Source organism: Aythya ferina (assembly GCF_964211825.1).
Source record: "Aythya ferina genome assembly, chromosome: 17".
NCBI classification, from domain to species: Eukaryota; Metazoa; Chordata; class Aves; order Anseriformes; family Anatidae; genus Aythya; species Aythya ferina.
The window spans coordinates 10,264,520-10,289,742 of record NC_140316.1 but is presented as its reverse complement, the minus strand read 5'-3'; the positions used below and the strand labels follow the sequence as shown (position 1 = coordinate 10,289,742).

At 56.0% G+C, this 25,223-nt stretch overlaps 1 protein-coding gene across 2 annotated transcripts in view; it reads left to right on the top strand.

The window, feature by feature from the left end:
- Positions 1 to 24,986, top strand: part of NOS1 (nitric oxide synthase 1) — a 57,630-nt gene extending 32,644 nt beyond the window's left edge. For both annotated transcript variants that reach the window (XM_084539092.1, XM_084539091.1), the window contains exons 3-29: positions 1,140 to 1,272; positions 5,569 to 5,706; positions 6,178 to 6,323; positions 6,431 to 6,593; positions 7,592 to 7,683; positions 8,206 to 8,347; positions 8,636 to 8,775; positions 9,145 to 9,319; positions 9,796 to 9,897; positions 10,735 to 10,929; positions 11,927 to 12,012; positions 14,487 to 14,631; positions 14,751 to 14,855; positions 15,212 to 15,270; positions 17,442 to 17,558; positions 17,759 to 17,933; positions 18,101 to 18,239; positions 18,832 to 18,910; positions 19,401 to 19,594; positions 20,070 to 20,239; positions 20,858 to 21,068; positions 21,733 to 21,820; positions 22,103 to 22,224; positions 22,685 to 22,833; positions 23,147 to 23,341; positions 24,132 to 24,250; positions 24,841 to 24,986. In XM_084539092.1, coding sequence (XP_084395218.1) covers positions 1,140 to 1,272; positions 5,569 to 5,706; positions 6,178 to 6,323; positions 6,431 to 6,593; positions 7,592 to 7,683; positions 8,206 to 8,347; positions 8,636 to 8,775; positions 9,145 to 9,319; positions 9,796 to 9,897; positions 10,735 to 10,929; positions 11,927 to 12,012; positions 14,487 to 14,631; positions 14,751 to 14,855; positions 15,212 to 15,270; positions 17,442 to 17,558; positions 17,759 to 17,933; positions 18,101 to 18,239; positions 18,832 to 18,910; positions 19,401 to 19,594; positions 20,070 to 20,239; positions 20,858 to 21,068; positions 21,733 to 21,820; positions 22,103 to 22,224; positions 22,685 to 22,833; positions 23,147 to 23,341; positions 24,132 to 24,250; positions 24,841 to 24,856 — 3,595 coding nt within the window. In that variant the 3' untranslated portion in view covers positions 24,857 to 24,986. The remainder of the gene's footprint in view (positions 1 to 1,139; positions 1,273 to 5,568; positions 5,707 to 6,177; positions 6,324 to 6,430; positions 6,594 to 7,591; positions 7,684 to 8,205; positions 8,348 to 8,635; positions 8,776 to 9,144; positions 9,320 to 9,795; positions 9,898 to 10,734; positions 10,930 to 11,926; positions 12,013 to 14,486; positions 14,632 to 14,750; positions 14,856 to 15,211; positions 15,271 to 17,441; positions 17,559 to 17,758; positions 17,934 to 18,100; positions 18,240 to 18,831; positions 18,911 to 19,400; positions 19,595 to 20,069; positions 20,240 to 20,857; positions 21,069 to 21,732; positions 21,821 to 22,102; positions 22,225 to 22,684; positions 22,834 to 23,146; positions 23,342 to 24,131; positions 24,251 to 24,840) is intronic.
- Positions 24,987 to 25,223: the final 237 nt, after the last annotated feature.

The following is a 25,223-nucleotide window of genomic DNA, read 5'->3' as shown; positions in this document are numbered from 1 at the left end:
GAACCTGCCGTTATTAATGAGGAGGCTCGTTAGTAACTTCAGTGGGCATCTGGAAGAGTTTTAAGAAGTGACAGCCGGAGCAAAGCCATTGCCAGAGCACATTAGCTCGATGATGGGCTGTTGAGCAAGGGCAAAGCAGTGATGCTGCTGTGCCGGACCTGGTCCAGAGTATCCACAGGGCTTTTGGAGCCTTCTCTTCAGCCTGGATACCGCAGCCTGCATGCGCTGGGTGTCAAGTCTCCAAACCCCATTTGTTTTTCTCCTTCGTGCGGGTTTTTATGGCAGTGGTTTTCCATCACCTGTTTGGATGGCATTTAGCAGCCTCGCTAACATCCCGCGGACGCTCCCCAGACACAACGTGCGCGGCACACGCTGTGCTCCCTGCATTACATCCGTCTTACTGTGCAGGCAGGGGCAGCCAGCACCAGGGACACCCTCGTCCCCCAGCCTTACAGATGTACTCCGTGTAGGCGAGCCGTCTGTTTGCTTGAACAGATTCGCCCGGGTAAAACCGCTCACACATGGCGGCATTTGCAGCATCTGTAAAGGTCAGGAAGAGGAGAGAGCGCTGCCTCTGCCTCCTGGGAGCGCCTACTTTTCCTTGTGTTTTATTTTTTTTTTTTATTCTTCTCCTCCACTCATCAACACCAACCTGCTCTCTGCAAACCCAGCCGGTTTTGCCGTGAGGCTTTGCAGCTAGAAATGCGCACGGCTCTCCTTCACCCCCCTCTCTGCTTGCTTTTGCAGGGCTCTGGATGGAGCCAGCTTGATTTTGGGGGGCAGGGTGCCTGGCACGTCACCCCCACAGAGCAAGCACCGGGGCTGGTGTGGTCTCGCTTTGGGGTGCCAGGCTGGGAGCCGGGCACGCCAACGTCCCCTGGCCGAACGCAGGGCACAGGGCTCTTGTTGCTGTGCCAGCACAGTGCTCCCCCACGCAACAAAATGCCCGTCGTGCTTGGGTTGCCCTCGTAGGAGTGATTCATTGCCTTAGCCAAGGCAGAGCGTTCCCTCCCCTCCCCTGGTGGGACGCCTGAGTTTTTGCTCCTGTGGGAAGTGACTCCAGCAGAACCCGGAGTGACGGCGGCCGGCACCACTGCGTGTCCCCAGCCTGCTCACCCCAGTGCTTCTTAACCCTTCAGTTTCAGGGAAGGAGAAAACAAGCTGCAGAAAGCCTTGCCGGCTCAGATGGAGAACGATCGTGTCTTGGGTGACCTGTGGGGGAAGAGCAACGCGCCCGTGGTCCTCAACAACCCCTACTCTGAAGCGGAGCAGGTAAGAGCCCATTGCTTGTGCTGCATTGGGTGGGGATGGTTTGTGGGGTGTGGACCCCTCCTGGGGGGCTCTCACACTGCAGAGAGGCTGCAAGGACTGCCTGGATTGTCCTGAGGACCCATGGTCCCAAGACCTGGGGTCAGTGGTGCACAGAGCCCATGTGGTCCAGGAGCTGAATTCCCCAGGACTCAGGCAGGGCACGTATTACTGGAGAAGGATGCTCCTCATCCAAGGAGCCAAGGTGGAACGGGAATGTAGCCAGGGACCACGTCTCCAAAACCTCCCTTGGGACCATTGGCCCTTTTGGTGGCAAAAATCTGAGCCGCCTCGTTAAGGTCGCTTTGATTTATGCGATGGTAATTCAACATAGCACTTCAGATAACATGTTGTACTGCGCCTTTTCATCTCCTCACGCTCCACAGACATAAATTCTCAGGCTTCCTTGCCAAAAATGGATTAGCTCCCTGTTTGTAGCCAAGCCAGAGACACAAGGCAGGATCCCCCTGGGGAAAACACGATACCCGTGACCATGGCCCTGCCTGGGCGGCCAAGTGCGTCGCCCCAATGGGATTAACCAGCAGTGGGTCAGGACATGGGGGAACGATCCAGGGACCATGTGTTCTCCTTGCATGTGTGTCCCCACCTTACTTGTCGGGATCACGCTGTACTCTTCAGGGAAGGGGAGAAAAGTGATTTCATGGTCACATGAAGATTTCCGAGAAAATCAATATTTCCTCGGCTCAGGAGCACCCTCAGCAGATCCCTCGGGCTGACGCCTCTTCCCAATGAGCTGCCACCCCACGCAGTGCTCCTCGTTGCCAGCCACATGCAGACTACCACAGCAGCCGGTGCAGCGGGCACACAGGTGCTGAGCCCGACCTTGATCCCCAGCAGCACCTCCAGGGTCGTGGCTCTTCCAGTTCTCCCATTTCAGAGGCACTGGAAAGATGCAAAGCCAGGAGCAGGGTGCGAGGTCACATAAGGTGACATGGCCGAGGTGATCCTGACCGTGCCAGGCTTGCTGCACGGCTGTAACCCACCCGGCTGGGTGCTTGGATGTGGCCAGGGACAATCTCCATCCAGCCAGCACAGACAGCATTACCTGTCACTGACCCATGCTGGCACATGTAAATGGGTGCAGCTGACAGCGAGCCATCGTGGGCAGCCCCACGTCCCTCCACAAGGTTAGAGCTCTGCAGCAGCTCTCCGGATCCCACCCCAGCAGTGACAGGTCGCTGCTCTTCCTGGATAGATGCAGACTTTCTGCCTCCTCGCTAAGCTCCGTGCATGTACGTGTCTGTTACTATAAGCACTTTATAACCTTCTGTGTTCAGAGCTTAATTTCTCTCTGTGTTAGGGCTGCCAAAATCCCTGGTCTTAAGCTGTTATTAAACTCTTTATTTCCCCCCACCCCCCCCACTAGATGTGCAGGCTTTCTTTTGATCCCTCTTATCCCCACACCAGCCCTGGAGGCAGGGCTCGTTCCCCAGCTCCCTGCAGCCCTTCCCCGGGGATGCCTGCGGCCGGGAGGAAAGAAAGGGCAGTGGGCGTTTCGCTGAACTCCCCGCAAGCTGCAATAAATACTGTTAGCACGGCGGCCAGCCAAGTCAAACAGCATCTCTTTATACACGTTGTTCTCTAAAGCAGGATTTGGTGGAGTCGCTTGGCCAGGTGGGGAGTGCTCACCGAGGCTTGTAATAAGGTGCTGAAAGACCGGTCGGGCTTCAATCGTTCCTCAGGGTCTGGTTTTTCTTTTTTCTTTTTTTTTTTTTTTAATTATTTTTTTTCAAAATCACACAGTGTGCTCTGCTGGTTTCCCAGGAGCCCCAGACCCGGCGGATGGGGAGATGCTGTGACTTCACCAGCCCGCGTCCTGCGGCCGTATTTCAGTCCGCACAGATTGATTTGTTGGCGACGCGGGCAGGCGCATGCATCCGCAGCAGGGCAAGGGACTCGCAGCAGTTCCATGCCTTTAAGGACGATTTACAGCTTTATAAAAACAAAACAAACAAAAAAAAAAGCACAGTTTGGAGTTCAGGCAGTCTGGAAGGAAATGTCAGCAGGCTAACAGACCTGCGACCCAGCAAAGTGCTCCAAAATGGGTCCCCCATAGCCAACGCATCTTGGCAGGGTGGTGTTTGGCACCCGGGGATGCAGGAGGAGGGCTGAGGACCTGCAGTCCAGGCACCTTGCCCCCAGGCAGGGCTGGGTGCCTTTCTCCCCTCCCTCTGTAAGAGTCGGAGACATCTCTCAAGCTGCACACCACCGATAAGTGCCTTGTAGATGCCTGCATCTTACGCACACGCCCCGACTGCTCCGTTAGTCTCTCCTCCATTTGTCCCACTCTTGAGTCACTAATATCACAGCTGCCTAATTAAAACATGAAAGCAGCTCTCACAGCCTCCCTGAGAGAAGCGGGGGTAATATTTGGCTCCGGTAATGCCGTGCAAGGAAGGCATACATACGCACACACGGCTCCTTCCCAGTTTTTTCTGGGTGTTGCTCTCCCTGCAGCTGTGGTGGGGTTTTGGTGCTTCTGCTTCTCGTAGGTGGTGTCACCTCAGCTGCCCCTGGCACCTGGGGCTTCATCCTGCCCCAGCACTGCAGCCTTGTTTCAGCAAGGATGCAAACTCCATCAGTGCCTGCAGGGAAGAGCCAAAAAGGCCAGGGAGCAGCTTTCAGGGAGCTTGAAGGTAGACCATCTGTTAAGTATCCATCCTCCACCAGCTTGCACCCTGTGCGTGCTTGCCCCACAGATGGGGTCATTCCTACATCTGGGTCCATAACACGCTCTTTCTGGATGCAGCCAGCACTTGCTGCCTTAGCTGGTACTTCTAGTTTCTGTCTGGGGGAGGCAAGGTGAGGAGGTAAGATTTTGGGAACTGTGAGGACCAAAGAAGGTCCTACAGAGGAGTCGGTGTCAGCCCAGGCATCACACTGGCAAGGGTGCATCTGGGGAGGGAGGATGGAAATCTTTTGTCCTGGTGGTTCAGTATCTCTTCTTGCTGAGGAAGAGCAAGTTTGGTGGTGGTGCTTGTATTTCATCTCTTTTTGTCATCCTTCTGGCCTCTGTGGCTTTCCCTGCTGTGTTTGCCCATCAGCAAAGCAGCTTGTTCTGAAACAAGAGGCTCTTCCACCATGTGCTGGTTGTTCTCCACCTGGTCCTTCAGGGAGGAAGGCTGTAATGCCAGGTTTACACTGGTGCTGCTGCTCTGTGAGCTGCGACGGTGACAAGGACCCAAAGCAGGGCTACCACAAAGGAGTGAGAAACTGAAGGAAAAAAAAAGAAGGAAAAAACAAACAAACAAAAACAAACAAACAAACAAAAACCACACCTTGCAGACAGATTACAAAGGAAGACAAGCTACAAGTATCCCTGAGGCAGGTTACAGCCAAACCCCGTCCAAGTCAGGATCTATGCTGCAGAGATGCAAACCTTTAAGCAGCATCAAATCCAAGTGGGTTCTGACAAGGTGATCCAGTGTGGGATCAGGATTCCCCCAAAACCTCCAGCAATACCTTTGTAGTGGCAGCGGATGAAGCACACCCACACACAGGATGTAATTCCAGAAATGTCTCAGTTTACCAGGGCCACCGTGGATCTCATGCCCCGTGGCACACCATCAGATACTGGCTGCTCGTGAAACTTCCCAGTGCGTGGAGGAATGCGGGTTGCAGCACACATATTGGATATGATGATATCTGAAAACATTTCTGAAAACATGTGCAAATAGAAGAGCTTGCAGACAGAAGGTGCAGCCAGCTCTGCTCGGCACAAGCTGGCCGAGCCTCTCCCGTATGCTGGCATATCCTTCAAGACGTGCTGGATGAGCCCAGCCTGACGCAGGATATTGGGGTGGGCTGGAGGCTCGGAGCTGAGCCCGAAGTGATCTGAGTATGCATAATTCAGTAGCCCTCCCACCTGTGTAATGTATCCGTCCTTATTCCGACATTCTTCCAATGTAGTTATCAAAGGAGACGTGCCTTTGGCTTGCTCAGAGGAACGCTCGGCTGTTAGCTCTGTCTCAGAGGGCTCATACTGGTGAGGCTGAGCTTGGCATGTGTAAAACCCAAGCAGGTGATGCTCCTGAAAAAGATACATCCAATACATTTTGGAGAGATAAGTCTTCTGCTGGGAAACTTGAACGTGGCGTTCTCCTAAGTCACTGCTGTCTGTTTTTTAACTCACTAATGGAAGATGCTGCTGCTTGTTGTGGCCCTTTTCCTCTATTTAATTGACAAACGTTAACCTTGTGTGTATTTCATTGACAAATACTAACCTTCCCTGTTGTCCAGCCGCCGCCGTCGGGGCGGCAGTCCCCGACCAAGAGCGCGGTGAACGGGAGCCCTTCCAAGTGCCCGCGGTTCGTCAAAATCAAGAACTGGGAGACGGGCGCCGTGCTTCACGACACTCTGCACCTCAAGACGGCGATGGTGAGTGGGGTTGGTAGGGCTGTCTGAAAGTTGTCTGGGTGTAACTGAGCTGATCACAGTGTTTCCAAGATGGTTTTAGAAAACTGGAAATTTAGAAATTTAGAAATGCAGATCTGGATGAGTTCAGGCCAGCCTTCTCATCTCCTGCAGTGTCTGAATTTCAAACCTCTGGCGCGATAAGCTGGGTGAGAGGGGAGTCTCCCCTGGGAGGAGCAAGAAAAGGCATATAGGGCTTTATGTTGAGCTGGGATGAGATTTAATGAGCCTCAATCATCTGCATCAGGTGTTGCAGGAGGTGACTGCACACGCTCGAGGTGTCTTACACAACAGTGCTGATAGGTGTGAAAATGAACAGGGCTGAAAATATCCCAGTTTGTCAAAGACACCACCAACTCCTGGGCAGCTAATCGCTGACTTTTCCCAGCCCTGCTCACACAGCCAAGCCATGCTTGCCTCCTTCTGTCCCACCAGGCCACCGCGTGCACCGAGCAGATCTGCATGGGCTCCGTAATGACCCCCAGCCAGCACGTCCGCAAGTCGGAAGATACCAGGACGAAAGAGGAGGTGCTTGTCTTGGCTAAGGACTTCATTGACCAGTACTACTCCTCCATAAAGAGGTAAGAACGGCCAGAGAAGGTCACAGAAAGTCAGGCTGCTTCCTCAGGATTTCCTGCCCTCCACCCGGGTTGGTGAATGCCATCTCCCCCGCTCCCCACCCTCGCAGATCTGGCTCCAAGGCCCATATGGAAAGGCTGGAGGAGGTGACCAAGGAGATTGAAGCCACTGACACCTACCAGCTGCGGGACACGGAGCTGATCTACGGAGCAAAGCACGCCTGGCGAAACGCAGCCCGCTGCGTGGGCAGGATTCAGTGGTCCAAGCTGCAGGTGAGCACCGGAGCTGCCAAAGGATGCCCTGGGGTTTTGGAAAGGCAAATCTTACTTTTCAGACACCTGAGGGAACACAGCACACGGCAGCCACACTTGTCTCAACAGCTTTGGGAAGGCAGCAGGAGATGGAAAAGCATCTGTGAGGGAAGGTGTACAGAGGTGTCTGTGTCTGAAACAAGGCCAACTGGAATCTGCTGCCCTAGGGAACATCTTCCCAAACCAGATGCTGCTCCAATATCTCACACGCTGCTTCCAAAGCTGCAGCTTTGCCTGGAGAACAGCAGCAGGACACAGCTTTGGTACAGAGATGCTATGGCAGGAGATAATTTGATTTGATTTTGACTAGCTGGAAGGCTGTGAGTAGGATCTGAATTAGGGATCTCTAGTGGAATCCCCTGGTGTGGAGGTGACATGTCCCTTTGTAGCCCAGAGCATGGCTCAAGTGCTGCTCAGCAGTTCTTGGGGCTGCTTCACGCTGGGCATGGGCACCATGCAGGGCCAGGAGGCTGGTCATCCTCCGCTCCCAGCTCAGCCTTCAGCTCTTCTTTTGGCACATCTGAGCCTTGGGGGAGCCATTTCTGCAAGAAGCTGCCTTCAAGCCTCCTGCTGAGCCTCTTTCCTGTTTCCACACCCTCTCAGTGTCCCTCAGACCTGGCTCACACCTCTCCCATTTCAGCCTTCAGTCTGCCCAGAATAATAGAAATCAGAACTGCTGGTGGAGGAGCCAGAAACAACAGCAGCCAGTTGTTAACACTGGGCTGGGGAAGTTTTTCCTGGGCAGGAGACCAATCCCCTCTCCAAAGCAGAAGGAGCAGCTGGATTAGATGTCCACATGTTGTAAAGGCAGGGAACATATAATTATAGAGCTCTAGGTCCCAAACAGACCAAGGTGACCTCTAGGACTTTCCCTGTGCTGTGTTCCTGCTGCCAGGCTCTGCCCTAGGAGCTGGAGCACAAATCCTGTAGCATCACCACCATCCCTTCCACTGTTCCAGGTGTTTGATGCCCGAGACTGCACCACAGCCCATGGGATGTTCAATTACATCTGCAACCACATCAAATACGCCACCAACAAAGGGAACCTCAGGTGAGCCACTGGGGAGTCCCCAGGGTTTCTGCCCAAAGTGCCGTGGATGTGTTGGTCTGGCTCTGGGTCCTGCATCTCCACTGGCGGGGTCGCTGTAACCAGCCCCTGTAGTGGGGAGCACGAGAAGGACCTGATGTCTGGGAAAGGTGTCCCGCTGGTCTGAGTATATCTGTTCTTGCTCTCTGTGGGACCTCAAAGAGCAGATAATCTGATTATTTCACCCTTCCTGCATTTCTCCCTCTGAACCCTGATGTTAGCAGCCAGTTTCTGCCTGGAGCTGAACTGCTGCAAACTCCCCAGCTCCTTCCAAAAAAGAGCCAGAGAACACCTGGCCAGAACTCCTCCCAGTGAAGAAAATAAAATAAATGTTAGGGGCTTGCCCAGGACATGAACAGATGGTCAGGGACTCAGGGTGGCAGCAGGCAGGGGCTGCATGTTTCCCCCACACTTCCCCATCCCTCTGGAGACCCCTGCCCCGTGCTGTCACAGCCCGGGTGCTCACGGTGCTGCCTGTCCTTGCAGATCTGCCATCACCATCTTCCCACAGCGGACAGACAGCAAGCACGACTTCCGCATCTGGAACGCGCAGCTCATCCGCTACGCCGGCTACAAGCAGCCCGACGGCTCCATCCTCGGAGACCCCGCCAACGTGGAGCTGACAGAGGTACCAGCCGTGGGGCTGGGTGGCTCTAAGCACCCCAGGGTGTTGGCTCGGCTGGGGTGCATCCTGCCTGCTGGATTTGTCCCACTCCTGGGTGTTTTTCTGGGAATAAAACTTCCTGTGTGTGGTTTGGCTGTGGCAGGCAAGCCCACCACATCCATAGCTCATTTGGATGGAGATGAGCTGCTGGACCAAAGGGCTGAGCAGGGATGCTGTTAGGAGACACTGCTCAGCACCCAAAGGGCAGGTGGCCTGCAGGGACCTCTAACCCCGCTGTTGTTTTGGCTGTAGATCTGCATCCAGCAAGGGTGGAAGGCACCGCACGGGCGCTTTGACATCCTGCCCCTGCTCCTCCAAGCCAATGGCAACGACCCCGAGCTCTTTGAAATCCCCCCCGAGCTCGTGCTGGAAGTGCCCATCCGGCATCCCAAGTAAGTCAGAGGGGATCAGTGGGGCTCAGCTCCTCTGGGTTCGCCTTAAACCATCTCTACTTAGACTTCCCTGTCATGTATCGGGTGCTTTACCCTTCCACTTCCAGATCTTCCTTCCCCTGGGATGGAAATCAACTTGTGTTCTTGTCCCCGGGCTGGTTTCCCTTTGCTTGAAGTCTCCCAGGATTTTTCTCTGTTACATTCCTGATGTAGCACCCTCTCCCCGTAAGCAGATCCCAAATGAAATATTGCCTTCAGAAAACTTTCTTCTGACACGTCCTTTGTCCCGGTGGTCAGAAGCAGGGTTACCTGCTCTCTAGGTGGTCTGGAGGGGCTGGCAGATTGCCTGACCCAGTCATATCCTGGCAGGTTTGAGTGGTTTAAGGAGCTGGGCCTGAAGTGGTACGGTTTGCCAGCCGTGTCCAACATGCTCCTCGAGATCGGCGGCTTGGAGTTCTCCGCCTGCCCCTTCAGCGGCTGGTACATGGGCACAGAGATCGGGGTCCGGGACTACTGTGACAACTCTCGCTACAACATTCTGGAGGTAAATCTGTCTCCTCGAGGTGGACAGTGAGTGAAGGTGCTGGGGAGCAGGGCAGGATACGGGGACAGCGATGGGGATGCCCAGGTTTCCCTTACAGATAGCAGCTACGTTCTCCTGGAGCCACACAGCCAAGGGTGTGGTGGGCTGGCAAGGGTTTTTTGGGTGCTGATGGGCTGGCTGGTAGCTAACAAGTCAGTGTGGTGCCTATTTAGCACCCCTGAGACTTCTCAAAATGTTGGGAAAGCAGCACTACGAGGGGAGCTGCGGGTGCAGGAGGTGGAGGGCCCACATCCATCAAGGAGAGGAAGAGGCAGGCCCCATATTCACAGAGGAAGGCAAAATGGTCAGCTGCCCTGCCCTGCACGTGTCTTGTGCCAGCCTGGGTCCCTCCTTTGGGTCCCCCTCCCCAAGCAGAGATCTTCAATTCTTGGTTCTCGGCCAGTAAAATCTTCACCTGCTGCCTCGTTTTGTCACAGCAAGTGGCCAAGAAAATGAACCTGGATATGAGGAAAACCTCCTCGCTGTGGAAGGACCAAGCCCTGGTGGAGATCAACATCGCCGTGCTGTACAGCTTCCAGGTAGGTGAGCTGCAGGGTCTGGGTCACAGGGACCAGGTGGGACAGTGATGGAGACTTCTGCACAAGGACGACGGCGGCTGCTGCTGCACTCCGCTGAAATTGTGCCCTGCCTTCCTCCTTCTGAGCAGTTCCAGGAGCCTGCAGGGAGATTTAATGATGTCTCTGCCCTGGATGTTGGAAAGACGGCACTACCAGTGTCTGAGCTCTGCTGGGCCAGCGGGAGTGCCTGGGGGGCAGGATCCAGTCCTTCTGTCCCACCTGTGAGGCACAAATTGGCCCAGGTTCTCCCCACTCTTGCACTTAAATGCTGAGGAGCAAAAGGAGTCCTTGGAAGCACAGCTTCTGCAGGTGGCAGTCCTTCCCAGAGCAGGATCAGCACTGATCCCTCAGTCCTGCAAGCCCTGAACAAGCTCCCCAGGGGACAGATCCAGCTCATCCGTGCCCTCTTGGTCCTTGCTCAGCCCATGCCAAGTAACAGGAGGAACGCCCATTCCCTAGCATGCCCCCAGGAAGGACAAGGGCAGCCGATCAGCCCCACAATCACTGCTTGATGGCTGTGCTACTTGGGAAGGCCAGGGTTAGAGCCACCCTGGGTCACCTCCAAAGGACTGTCCTGTCAGGCTGTGGGAGGGAGCCCTTGGAAGGAGGTGATCACTGGGAAGCAAAACCAGGCATCCTTCAGCTCTGGACTTGTGGCCAGTGGTCACTGGTAGCATTTATGTCCATTGTGTGGAGCACTTGATGAGCATTTTCATCTCAAGTCCTTCCCACCAGTTTGGCTTTCACCTCCTGGAGAGCGTTAACCTGCAGCTCTTGGCTCCCTTCTCCCTCCGACAGAGCGACAAGGTGACCATCGTGGATCACCACTCGGCCACCGAGTCCTTCATCAAGCACATGGAGAACGAGTACCGGTGCCGCGGGGGCTGCCCTGCTGACTGGGTGTGGATCGTCCCGCCGATGTCGGGCAGCATCACCCCCGTCTTCCATCAGGAGATGCTCAACTACCGCCTCACGCCCTCCTTCGAGTACCAGGTACCCTCTGTGCCCATCACCCAACACCTTCAACAAGCTGCCCCTCGAGGCAGTGAAGTCCATGAATGAGTCCAACCAATGGTCTCCTCTAGCACGGCATAAGGACCCCCTCGATATTCCTGTTTTTCCCAGAATGATGCCTTTTTGCTTCTTCTTGGAAATATGGGGCCCAACCTTTGGGTCAAGCAGGAGTAAGCAAAGCTCATCCCTCTGCAAGGGCCTCATTCTGCTCTTTGCTTTGTAGATGGGGAAATGCCCTGCCAGCCACCACGTCCCTCCTCTCCCCAGCTTACAGATTTGCCTGACTGCCTCTTGCCAGCCCAGGGATCCAACGATTTGATGAGGGGGGCTCCTGCCCAGCAGGCTGAGATGCTGGTGCTGGAGTATTTAACACTTCAGACCACGGGGAAAAGGGCCCTGAGCAAACACACCCTCATAAGCCAACCGCCCCTGCGCCAGTGGTTGTCACACAATGTGACCTTTAGTCAAGAGCCCTTAAGGAACAATCACAAAACGGGAGCAGTCTGTTCATTTCTATAACCAATCCAGCAGGAACCCCGATGATTCCTGGCCCTGATTACAGCCAGCCGCCTGCGAGGGCACTGAATTAGCTTCTGTGCTCTTGTTTCTTGCTTCAGCTGCCTCCCCTTCCCAGAGGACCTCTTAGAAAGAGAAACCTGTGGGCTGGGAGGGGAGGATGTGCTCGCATCGCCTCTCCCCTTCTTGTTCCTCGTGGCCTGTTAATGCTCGTCTCAGAGGTGAGAGGGCATTTGACCAGATGCTGTTGGAAGCCACAAGGGTTTTATTATATACCACAATTTTCTGTCCAAGTGCCCCGAGAAACCCATGGGTCTCCAGGGACCTGTACGAGAGATGAAGGGCTGGGAAGACGCCAGCCAGTCCTCCTGTTCACAACTGGAGGGATTCAGCTGGGGTTAAAGCATTTCTACAAGCCCTGAGCGCTGCCCATCAGCTGCTGCTCTCTTCTCCCTCCTAGCCGGACCCCTGGAACACCCACGTCTGGAAAGGGGTCAACGGGACGCCCACCAAGAAGAGGGCCATTGGCTTTAAGAAGTTAGCAAAGTAAGTACCAGCGGGATCTGAAAAGCCCTACAATGCATTGGGCTGGTTCTGGGTTTGGGTGTGTACAAACTGATGGGCCATGAGCCTGGGTCCCAGGCTGCCGAAGGCTTTAGCTGCCAGGAGGGATGTCTGGAGAAGCCAGCAGCCCTTGGAACATCCCGTTAGACCTTCAGATTCATGTGGCCAAGTGAATACCTGGAGTTGCATGTCATCTCTCCTCCCAGGCTGGTTCGCTCCTCAGTAAGACGTACTGAAGTGCTCAGGAATGGCTTTATCTTGTCTTGAGGCTTTATTACCTGTCTCTGCTTTCACAGCCTCCTGGGGCAGAGATCACTCCTCCTGGTTCAGGGCCAGGCAGGCAGGAGTGACAAGGAACTCGTGTCCCCCTTTCTTTAGCCACTTATCTCCAGTGCATGTCTAAGTCTCTGGATATCCCTGCGGCAAGGAGGGGGTGGTAGGACTGAGGAATCATCCTGCAGGTAGCAGAGGGATTGGGGCCAAGCTGAGATTTGCTCTTCACGGCCGGTTGACCCCTGGCAATGGGCCACGTAAGTTCCCCTGCCCTGCCAAAGCAGCGAGTCAGCAGGGATGCAGAAATGAAGGGTTGTTTGGATGCTTCGGCTGATCCTGGCCCAAATGCCACTCCCGGGGGCCATCAGCAGGGGGCTTTGGGTTGGAGCAGGGGGTTTGGGTTGGAGCAGTGGGCTCCGAGGAAGCAGAGCCCTGGACCAAGGCTGGAGAGGGCTGGGTCTGCCCCGGTATCTGCGGCCAGGCTGCCAGGTGGCCTCGTGCTGCTCACAGCATCTCCCCACGCTTCAGTTTCCCGTGTCTCTACTATCAGCTTGTTCCCACTCTTCAGCTGTCACCTTCTGTAAGCTTTTTTTTTTTTTTCCGTGGTGCATCCATAACCATGATCAGCAGCTGATGAATATACTCCTGAGGCCGACACCAGTGCCTGGGTCTGCACTGCAGCCCGGGGCTGGAGGAGAGCACAGGAAGATTAATTGAGCCATTGAGTTAGGAGAAGCAAAGCTTTATTTGTGTGTGTGCAGCTGATAAATGATTTTGTAAAAATGTGAGCGTGGCAGGTAATTTAAAAAAAAAAATCTCTATTGTTCCCGATGTGGGGGGGAAAGAAATTTTTTTTGCAATTCACCATTAATCCTGGATCTGAGCTAATCGGCTGAACAAGTGGCGGCCCGAGCCCAGCAGCCCTGAGCATGGCACTTGGCACTGGCTGCAGTGAGATTTTGATGTCTGCTCAGACAGGGAAGGCTGGTGCTGGCCACACTGCAGCACTCAGATCTGCAGTCCCTCCCTGCCCTGCCCCTGAGGCCGGGGTAAGCCCTGGGGACGCTGCCGTGGTGGGAAAGCAAAGTGGCTTTAATGTGCAGAATTACACCAAGGAGCGAGGGAATAGCAGTGTGGAAGGGGGGCAGGCCCCCCAAAACAGCCCCTTCCCCATTACAGCACACCCAGCCAAATTCAAACCTGCCTTTCTGGTGGCCCCACAAACCAACTTGATAGTCTGTTTAGAAAAAATAAATAAATAAATAAAATTATATAAAATTATATATATATATTCTGCAAGATATTGGGAAAACTATCCCTGCCATCCAAACTCTGTGGAGATGTGTGGCCCTACAACAAACTCTGGGCTCAGAGAACCACCAAGAACCCCAAAGCTGGCCCACGACACCCTCCTTTGCTCCCCATCACTCTGATGCCAACCCAGCCAGCAGTGCCAGGGGGCAATATTTCAGGTGCTGCATCTCCTCGGCCAGGATCAGAGGTGCCCGTGACCTCTCAAAGCCCCTCTGCCCTGCTGTTGGAGTGGAGCCGGTGGGGAAATGTGGAGCAGTCATGACTCCAGCCACAGACACAGCCCTGCAAAGGCTCAGATAGATGTACGGCCTCCCAGCCTCAGGGGGCTGCTCCTCAGGGTGAAGTTCATAGCATCGCCGGATTGCAAATCAAAGGGACTACAGATGGCCTCGCCTGACCTCCTCAGCCTCTTGGGGCTTGGTGTGTGATGTGTGGGGTCTGGGGGCTCCTGGTTGGCCAGACACCTCCTGCAGAAAGGCAGTTTAAAGCCACAAAGAGATAGAGAAGCCACTGCTCCCCCCCCTAGCTTGGGCACTGGCTGCTCTCCATCTTTTCCTTCTGAGGTTATCTGCTCTCTGCTTCGTTCAGTGCTGCCCCTGATTCTTCTGCTGCTGCCCTGTCCCTGCAGAAAGAGCCCCCCCAGCTCATTTTGCATCCCTCTCCTGACACTCCAGCTCTGTTCGAGCCCCCGTCCAGCCTTCAAGGCTCTCCCATAGCCTCTGTTTGGCACCTAACAGCAACGAAAGTGTTGCTGCAGTTTTTAGGGCGGGCTGTTCACTTAATACTAAATAAAATGGTGTGAATAGCCTGGGCTAGAGGTGCCGACAAGGATGCAGGCTCTCTTACCGCAATTTATTCTTGCTCTGTAGAGCTGTGAAGTTCTCAGCCAAGCTGATGGGACAGGCCATGGCCAAGAGGGTGAAAGCCACCATCCTGTACGCCACGGAAACGGGGAAGTCACAGGTCTACGCTAAAACCCTGTGCGAAATCTTCAAGCACGCTTTCGATGCCAAGGTATTTGCTAGCCCCCGGCCCCTGAAAGGTTATTTTGTGTGCATCCAGGTGGCCCGAGGAAATCCCTGGAGGTGGTTTTCCCACCCAGGGCCTCTTGTTAACGCCCCTGTTGCTCCCAGGTGATGTCCATGGACGAGTACGACATCGTGCACCTGGAGCATGAAACCATGGTCCTGGTGGTCACCAGCACCTTTGGCAATGGAGACCCACCTGAGAACGGGGAGGTAGGACGGAGCACGGGGGCTGGGGGCTGCAGCAGGGGCATGGCAGAGGAGAGGGGGCTGGGGACGGGTGGAGAAACATCGTCCTGACCTCAGATGGCCACAAAAAGCTCTGGGTGCTGTGTGATAGCTGGTGTTCCACCTGCCTCTGCCTCCAGCCTGATCTGGAGTGGGGATATCTATGCAATCCCTAGAGAGACACACAGCTAATGCTGTGCTAAAGCTGCCCCGTGCAGCAGCACCACAGGCAGACAGCAGGCAGAGCCCCAGCCCGGGTCGCTGCTTCACCTCCTGCAGGGGGACTGGCAAAGCTGACAGCCTTTTTTTTGTTTGTTCATTTTTTCTTTTTTTTTCTGTAGAAATTTGGCTGTGCGCTTATGGAGATGAAGAACCCCAACTCCAACCTGGAGGAGAGAAAGTAAGAGCACCCCAAAACCCTTCTGTTCCCACTCCCAACCCCTGCAAACCAGCAGCCCTGCAGCCAGGACAGGCTATTTCTGTCTGCCTCCTTGTGAGAGGGGGTGAGAAATCCCAGCTGCAAGTTTGCAAAGGTCCAAAAGGGATGGGACCTGCCTGGAGAGCAGGGGATGGAGCAGGTGAAGGTCCCAGGGAGGAGAAGAGCACCGAGTCAGGCGTACCTGTGGACTCAGGCTTGTAATTGGGGTTTTAGAAAATCCTTCGCTGGTGGAAGAGGAGGCTCAAGCATCTCAGTGCCTGTCCCAGAGGCTGGGAAGTGAGGGCTGCTGGCAAGCTGTTAATCTTCTGCAGCCTCCTTTTACTTCAACCACTAAGCCACAATATATTTTGCTTAACCGGGACACTGCTCCATGGTGGGGCCTCTCCTGAGTTATCACAGCGATGCTCACGACTGGCAGAACGTTGCTTCTTAATTAAGGTAGAATTAGCCTCGGTCGGTGATGGAGTGGGATTTAAATGGGTACCAAAGCCCTGACTTTCTGCTTAAGCACCGCTGAGAAGTGCTGATGGGGCTGGAGAGAGCAGTGCTGAGCACTGCAGGGCACGGTGATCCTTCCACCCCTGCCCACCAATTTGTGCCTCTCCTCTGCTAGCGATGCTGCAGCCCTGGAGTATCCTCGCCGAGTGACCCCACAGGGTTCAGGAGCCAAAACCCCACTATTTTTCTGATAGCCTCACCCCTTAACGGGGGCAGCTGACAAAAACAGGATGCCCTGGAGGTGCCTGGATGGAGAAGAAGCATTTTGCCCATGGTTCTTCTCTCCTTGGGGCTGTGTTGGTGCAACACAGGGTTGGGTGTGGAGGTGCCACCCGTGGCAAGCCAGGCAGATTTGAGGAGGACAAAAGCTCCTGAGCTTGGTCTCAGCCGTCCCAGTCACCTCTAAATGTAATTTAAGGGACTGGCAGGTGTTTCTGAGAGCCAGAGCAGCCCATGGCTTGGTTACCTGACAGCAGAAGTGGTGGGAGCACTGCAAACGGTGACCTATGAGGACAGATTAAAGGGTGAGAGCTATTTTCTCTGGAGAAGAGAGAAATGCAGCGCGGTAGCAGATTTCACATACGGAAAAAAGGTGACTGCAGAGGGGGAGGGAATAAATTACTCCCAATGGCCCCCCCGGGACAGGCCAAGAGGTCGTGGCTCTGGATGGCAGCAGAGATGCTGACGTTAAGCATGGAAAAAAAAAAAAATTTTTTTGCAATGAGAAAAGGCAGCCTGGAGGAGACCGTCTGGGGACAAGCAGCAGCCTGGTGTCTGTAGGAAGGGGCTGGAGAGAGCAGCTTGGTCCCAGCACCCAAGCGGGGAATTTGGGCTTCATGCCCGTCTAACCCTGCGGGCCGTGCCCTCCTGCCTTCCCCACAAAACCCCAGGGGAGAAAGAAGTGGCTCCATCCAGCCGGAGAGGGGCAGGGGAGCAGAGAGGAGACCCAGGGAGCAGGGCAGAAGAGGTCTGGGCAGGCAGGAGGAGGCTGTGGGGCAGGGCTGGAGCACTGGGCTCTGCGACCCCAGCCCCGTTGTTTCCTTCGGGGGCTGTCTCCTCCGTGTGGTGTCGGGTGCCGGAGGGCTGCTGTGACTCATCCACACACTACTGCTTCGCTGCTCGGGCAGTATATTTAGAAACCCTTGTGTAGAGCAATTTCTGAAGATGGTTCAATTCAGAAATACTTCTGCTGTTGTCAGATTTTTTTTTTTCTCTGCTCCCCTTCCCCCTCCTCGTCCCCTCTTCTCTCACTCCCTTTTTTTTCACTTCCTACAAATTGGAAAAAAAAAAAAAAAAAACAAAAAACCTTCACAATATCTGCTCAGACGTGTGCCCGACCTTGCACACAGCCAGGGAAGGACAGGTAAAGCCCAAGCCCCTGTCTGGTGACAAGGTGGGGACCAACAGGTGGGTCAACCCATCGGAAGGTGACCGCAGGACCCCACGCAGCAAACCAGGTCCAGCTGGGGGGACGCAGCATTTCTCTGCTCCAGCTGCTGATCACACTATCTGCCCATGAAATATTGAGCCCTGAGCTTGAGCCTGCTCTGGTTCGGTCTTTTCCAATGTCTGGTCCCCTCTGAGCACTCAGCCTGATGGATTCTCACTGTAATACCTGATGTTGCTGTTTGCAGGAGCTACAAGGTTCGTTTCAACAGCGTCTCCTCCTACTCGGACGCACGGAAATCCTCGAGCGACGGCCCCGACTCCAGGGACAACTTCGAAAGCACGGGGCCCCTGGCAAATGTCAGGTAAACGGGATGGGGAGGGAGGCGAGGATTTCTTGCAGGTCGTTGGGATGGACAGAGCTGGAGCTGGTGCTGCTCGGAGCCCCTTTGCTCCCCGCTGCTGAGGGATGGGGATGCTCTTGGGCCATGGTGGCGCAGCACAGGGAGACCCCGATGGCCCTCCCAGCCCTGCAGGCGCAGCCATATCACCTCTCCCTCTGCAGGTTCTCTGTCTTTGGGCTGGGCTCGCGTGCTTATCCCCACTTCTGCGCCTTTGCCCGGGCGGTGGACACCCTCCTGGAGGAGCTGGGCGGGGAGCGCATCCTCCGCATGGGAGAAGGGGACGAGCTCTGCGGCCAGGAGGAGTCCTTCAGGACCTGGGCCAAGAAGGTCTTCAAGGTGATGATCCTCAACCCTCGGGCTCCAGGGATGAGGAGGGCATGGGGTCAGAGCCTGCAAATGCCCCAGGGCCACCGGGGCTTCCTAGGGGACAAGGGGAGGTTTTGGGGCTCGGTGGGATGTGGCAGAAGCCAGGGAGCTGCCTGAGAGCCCGGTGTGTGCTGCAGGCAGCGTGCGATGTCTTCTGCGTGGGGGACGACGTGAACATCGAGAAGGCCAACAACTCCCTCATCAGCAACGACCGCAGCTGGAAGAGGAGCAAATTTCGCCTGACCTACGTGGCCGAGGCGCCGGAGCTCACACAAGGTGCAGAGACGGGGCCACCCCGGAGGGCTCAGGGGCAGGTGGAGGAGAGAAGACACAGTGGGGGGAAAGGGGCCAGACCTCCGTGCTTATTCCCCATCCTTCTGTATTAAATCCTCAGCATTTCAGCCTTGCTTCTGCCCCCCATCACATGCCCGAGGGGGACTTCATGTGGGTCTCAGGCCCCTCCAGCAGGTCCCTGCCTGTATCTGCAGCAGAGATGTTGGGATCCGAGCTACTCTCCATTCCTCCTGATCCTTTTTTTTTTTTTTTTGAAGCAGAGAGCTGGAAACCTGGGAGCTTTCCAAGCTTGCCCTGTCCAAATGCTGCTCCGCCGAGCGTTGCGGTGCAACGGCAGGTCCAGCCCCCCGACACCTGGCCCCTCGGCACCGCTCCCGCAGGGGACGGTCTGCTGCACTGCTCGGCCCCAGTGCATGAGGGCACGTCCCCGCACCTCCCGAGGGTGGTTTCCAAACCCTCCTCCGTCCTTAGAGGAAGGGCCCCGTGCTTGGTTCCCCCACCGGGGCTCCCAATCCAAAGGGATTGCCTTGGCCACGCTCTGCTGTGTTGCTTCACGGGTGCTTCTCCTCCGCAGGGCTGTACAGCATCCACAAAAAACGCGTCTACGCAGCCCGGCTGATCACACGCCAGAACCTGCAGAGCCCCAAGTCCAGGTAGGAGGCGTGGACATCCTAGGGTGTGCAGGAGCCAAGCACCTGTGCACATGGTGCTGCATGAGTCTGTGACCCCAAATGTCCCGTGCATACCATTTTTGTGCAAACCATGGCCAATGTCGAGAGCCTTGTGAGCCTGGCAAGGGGTTTTCTTGCCTTCCTGTCCCACAAGACCTCAGCCACGGTGTAGCCTCCTGCCCAGGAGGATGGGAGGAAGGGTTGCTGTACTTATAGGGCTAATTCCCAGGAAGGATGAAGTTGTGGAAGCAAGAGGCTAAATTGTTTCTCCCTTTTAGAAAGCCCCTGAGGGTGGGTCAGTGGCAGGGGGAGGTGGGCGCTGCCGTGTCCTTTCCAGCTCCCTGCTGTGACTTTGGGGACAAGCTCAGCAGGACACCAGGGTTCGGATTTGCCACCAGCATCTCTCGAGAGCAGAGCTCCACAGCTCCCTGAAGGATGCCCCCAAAACACATCCTGCTTTGTCTCCCTGCAGTCGCTCGACCATTTTCCTGCGCCTCCACACCAACGGGCACCAGGAGCTGCAGTACCTGCCCGGGGACCACCTGGGCGTCTTTCCAGGGAACCACGAAGGCTTGGTCAATGCCCTGATCGACAGGCTTGAAGATGCCCCCCCGGCCAACCAGCTGGTGAAGGTGGAGCTCCTGGAGGAGAGGAACACAGCTCTGGGTAAGCAGGGCCACCCTAGAAGTGGTCCTTGTAGCTCCCGAAGGGGTTGGTGGTCTCCAGGAGAGATTGTTTCCCATCTCAGCGGTGCAGTTGTCTGGATTGGAAGCTCCTCCTTTCACCTCCTGCTGCCCAAAGCCATGGCTCACCTGCACTGGGAGGCTGAGCAGGGCCCTGGGGAAAGGTTTCCTCGCTCTTCAGGCAATTAAAGGTGTTTATGTTCTCGTGGAATGAGCAACGTCTGGGACTGGAGAGGAGTTAAGGGATCTTGATGGTCCCCTCCAGCATTATATTTTGGGGATGAGTCCAATGCCCTGATGCATGGTGTGAGAGGAGGTGGAAAACCACCTCAACTCAGTGCCCAAAGCTGAGGGTGGTGGAGTATCAGCCTCCATATACGAGCCCAGCAGGGATGGAAGCAAGGAGGTGTCCTTAGGCTCAGCTGATCCCCTGGTTGTGCTGGGTTCCCTCCCGGCAGGTGTCATCAGTAACTGGACGGATGAGAACCGAATCCCACCGTGCACCATCTTCCAGGCCTTTAAGTACTATTTGGACATCACCACCCCTCCCACCCCCCTGCTGCTGCAGCAGTTTGCTTTGTTGGCCACCAGTGACAAGGAGAAGAAACGCCTGCAGGTCCTCAGCAAGGTAAAGCCTCAAATGCCATGAGCAGGGACTTGTAGGGGTGTTTTTTTTCCTCCTCCTTTACATGTGGCAGACCTGGAAGGCCATTGCCATCGATTCTCTTTCCCAGATGTGAGAGCAGAATTCCCTCAAGTGGCTCCTTGTGAGCCTAGAAATAATTCATGGCATGCCCCTGGTGCAGCTCCTTCTCTTCAGCATCACTTCCACGTGGCTCCTTCTCTCGGGACCATTTACTCTGTTTAGTAGTCCAGCCCTTTTGGCTCCAGATAAAATAACTTTCTGGGTATAACCTGAACTCTCCAGCACAAGCGAAGGGTTTGAAGCCAAGTGGCTTGGAGCCAGGCAGGGGATTGTAGCAGAAGCAGGTGCTGAAGCCAGATGTTCTATCACTGAGTGCTGTGACTGAGCCCCAAGTTCCTCAGGACCCTGGGGACAACCAGGACATTTTCATCCCATGCTGCACATGCTGTGGTTAGGCTGGGTCTGTACTGGTTACAGCAGGGCTCCTCCTGCCTTCCTCCACCCCAGCTTCCCCACAGACCCCGTGGGATATTGGTAGAGGCTCCCAGCTCAGAAGAAGCTGATGCTGCAGCCCTCTCCCCGCTCTTTCCCCGGCTGCAGGGCTTGCAGGAGTACGAGGAGTGGAAGTGGTCCAAGAACCCAACCATCGTGGAGGTGCTGGAGGAGTTCCCCTCGGTGCAGATGCCCTCCACGCTGCTGCTCACGCAGCTGCCCCTGCTCCAGCCCCGCTACTACTCCATCAGCTCCTCCCCGGAGATGTACCCTGGCGAGGTGCACCTCACCGTGGCGGTGGTCTCGTACCGCACCAGAGGTACCGTGCCGCTGCAGGGGGCTTCGGAGACGGGCTTGGGGTGGGGAGCAGGGGAAAAGTAGTAGCACGTGGGCAACACCACCGGGTCTCTGGCAGAGGTGTGGTTTCAAAGCTTTTCTACCTGCAGGGGGTGGGTTCCTTCAGCCCACGGCACTGTTGTCCTGTATCCATCATGGGGCAGCGTATTGCAGGGGTGCCGGACGTGGCACATGTAACAGTGATAGAGAGACCCCGATGGTTCTGTGTGGGATCATTTCATTGCTCACACTGTCACTACCAGCCAGGTTTCTGTACCTGTGCAAGCACTGAGTGCCCGAGCAGCCCTGGTCATGGTGTGGATGGCCAGAGCCCCTCTGACCCTGCAGCGGGTGGGACATGGGGGAAGATGCTGGCCATTGCATCACGGAATGCTGCTGCTTCTGCCATGAAGGACCAAGAAAAGTTGGGGGCCTCCCACATACCACAGAGGCCCAGCTGCTCCAGGGCAGGTGCTTAGGACTGTTGGGTAGCCCCACAGATGGACCCAAGTGCCAAAATCCTGCCAAGTTCACAGGGATGGAGACAGCGATGCTGGCAGGCTCCAGGTCTTGGAGGGTTTCAGGAAGGAGAGCGACTGGAGGAGCTGGCTGGCATGGCAAGCACACACCTTCCCCTTCCCTCCTAGATGGAGAAGGCCCGATCCACCACGGAGTCTGCTCCTCTTGGCTCAATCGGATACAGACCGACGAAGTAGTGCCCTGCTTCGTGAGGGGGTGAGTGGCCCGCGAGGGGTGAGCCGTGAGGATGGGGAGAGAGGATGAGCCCTTTCCCCTTCGTCCTTCTTGGCACAGCACCAAGGGTGCAGAGAAAACAAGGCTGGCTTTGCGAACACCTGAATCCCTCACAGCTCCTCTCTTCTGCCCTAAAATGTCACTTTGGGGGATTTCACCTCTTTTTCTACCCTGCTTCTCCGGGCAACATCTCAGCTTGCCGTGGGCAAGGCGAGAGAGGGAGCATCGTGCCTGGCTTTAACCAAGTGTCTTCCCCACCTGCAGGGCTCCCAGCTTCCACCTGCCCCAGGACCCGCAGGTGCCCTGCATCCTCATCGGCCCCGGCACCGGCATCGCCCCGTTCCGCAGCTTCTGGCAGCAGCGGCTTTTTGAAATCCAGCACAAAGGTGGGTCCGGGCTGCTCCTCCTGCCTCTCAGCTCCAGCAGCACCCGGGAGACCCGGGATGGTGCCGTGGGGGGGCTCAGCCTCCTGCTGGTCCTCCTCGAAGGGGCTGCTCTTCAGCCCAAACTCCATGAAAATCTCCCTGTAAAACTATAAGGTTTTGTGGTAGAACTATATAGTGTTGGGCTTGCTTAAGGACATTTTATGTAAAATTGTAATTTATGTAATATTTTTTCCCTACATGAGCAGTGAAAAATGGAAAGTTATTTATTTATTTTTTTCTCCAAAATCTCATCCCCCTCCCAGGTGACCCCAGACTCAGCACCTCCTCCTTGCTGGTGTTCCCCCTGCCCGTTTGGCCAGGGCAGGCTCCTGGCACGGGGCACTGGGGCTGCCAGGAGGGATGAGTTTTGCAGCGGGGGGGGCACGGTGGGCTGTGACAGCTTCCCCCATCTCTCCCCCAGGCCTGAAGCCTTGTCCGATGGTCTTGGTGTTTGGGTGCCGACAGTCCAGGATCGACCACATTTACAAAGAGGAGACGCTTTTTGCCAAAACCCAAGGTGTCTTCAGAGAGCTGTACACAGCCTACTCCCGGGAGCCGGACAAACCAAAGGTGGGTGCTGCTCCGAGCCCGGCTGGGGATGCTGGGGGAGGGTCCTGGGGGGGTTTCAGCCCCGTGCTGAGGGCAGCAGGTGGGCAAGGAGGATGTCAGCAGGCAGAGTGGTCCAGAAGCAGCACAAACAGAGGCCAAATGAAGCTTTGCTGCTGGCCCCAAATCTTTCCCATCACTGCGGGTGGTGCAGCAATGCCCCCCCAGGAGGTGGTGGTGTTGCTGGAGGCAGCTGGTTGCCCCCAGAGCATGTCCAGAGGATGGGGCTGAGAATCCGTAATTAACCTCATCTCCCACCTCTTCCTCCCCCCCCAAGAAATACGTGCAGGACGTGTTGCAGGAGCAGCTGGCCCAAACCGTGTACAAAGCACTGAAGGAGCAGGGAGGCCACATCTACGTCTGCGGGGACGTCACCATGGCCGGGGACGTCCTCAAGACCGTGCAGCGCATCGTGAGGCAGCAGGGCCAGCTGTCGGTGGAGGAGGCGGGCGCCTTCATCAGCAAGCTGCGGGTGAGTGGCGGCCGTGCCCGCTCCTGCTGCGGGCACTGCACCTGCTGCCTCCTCCTGCACGAGGGGCAGCACCGAGGAGATGGGTGCCAGGAGGGGCTGTGGCTCCCCCCCACGCTGCTTGCACCCAGCCGAGGGCTGTCCGAGTTTTGGGGACGTGGTGGAAGTCGTCCTGCACCCCAGGAGCTCTGGGGTTGTGTTAATACCCAGGGTGAGGGCTTTTTGGGGTACCCTTGGCAGCCCAGGCAGGGCTCGTTCGCCTTGCCAAGTCCCCACTGCCACTCTATCACAGCAGGGGGGTTGTGGGCTCCCCTCCCAAAATCTCTGTTTGTTTGGGTGCTGCCCCAGGCAGCTGAAGCAGAAGTGAGATCAGCTCAGGACCTTCTGCCCACGAGGACACCTCAGCCCAATCCCTACGGGACTACCCCTTCTGAACCACGCACCCAGGGAGCCCACAAAGACTTTTCTGGCTGCTTTGCAAGCCAAAGCACTCACACACGAGCTGACCCCAAGCTCCTTGTCCCTGAAGGCCACGTGGCCCTGGGGTTACCCAGCCAAGGAGGTCCAACACCCCGAGCAGCCCCACCACCGCCACAGCATGACCTTGGAGAGGTTGTTTCCCCTCCCGGCTTGTCTCTGCCCTCCCTGTCCCATCATCTCACCAGCCCCACATCTCTCGGTGTGTGTTTGGTACCTGCCCACGGCACCACCACAGCCTTCTGGTGCCCCAGGAGCACCACAGTCTGCAAACCCTCCGCTTTTCCCCCCATCCCTCTCCCATCCTCGCTTCCAGGATGACAGCCGGTACCACGAGGATATTTTTGGAGTCACCCTGCGCACGTACGAAGTGACTAACCGCCTTAGATCCGAGTCTATTGCATTCATTGAGGAGAGCAAAAAAGATACGGATGAGTGAGTTGACACGTTTATTTTAACCCCTGCTCATGTCCCCCCCGGCGCGTGGGCTGCGGGGTGGGGAAGGGAGCCTTAACTTCTGCACATCTTGGCCCTTCTTGTAGCAGCGGCTGGAAAAGGCATTTAATTTTTGCACGGGGAGCAGAGGCTGCTGCACGGCAGGCTCTCTGAAATAGCTGTCACCTCACCAGGACAAGTCCCCCCGGCCTTCCCGGGCTATTGCACCCGTCACAGCGATGCGCTCAGACCTGACAATCCCATCCAAACGCGGATGCGAACCCAAACCCTTCGCTGCCCGGCCCACAAGTGACAGGCTGGAGGGTTTTGGGGGGACCCAGGGTGAGGGGTGGCTGTCCCCAGCTCCCCCTGGCTGGCTTCGGGGACGCAGGCAGTGGGGACCCACAGCAGGAGGGTCTCTGGGCCACATTCTCCAGTGGAGAATGATCCAAAAGCTTTCCTCTCTGTCCGCTGCTGTGAAAACAAGCATCAGCTCCATCCATCCTCCACCCCCTCGTTAGAGCCGTGTTAATTAGGAAGGGTCCTCGCTGCTCCCTCTGAGGCCGGCCTTTCTGCCCTTTCCCTTGCAGGGTTTTCTGCTCCTAACCGGACCCTTCGCCCCAAGGGGATGCCCAAGCAGTCCCAGCACCTGCTGCCCCCTCCCGCCGGAGGGCTCTGGGTTTTGTATTTCATGGACACGGTGGCTCCTTTTCCGCGGGGAACTGCCCATGGAAAGCGCTCTGTCTCTCGTCCTGTTGTTGTGTCCTGATGATGATGATGATGATAATTTTTATTGCCTTTTCTTCCTCTTTCTCTTGCTCTCTCTCTCTCTTGTCCTGTGGCGGTTTCTTTTCACCCCCTTCCCTGGATTTTCCCACTGAAGTATGATGGCTTTCTAATCTGCAGTGGCTCTTAACAGAACTTCCCATTTCCCCATCCCCTCCTGAGGGCATTTTGCAGCTGCATGAAACCA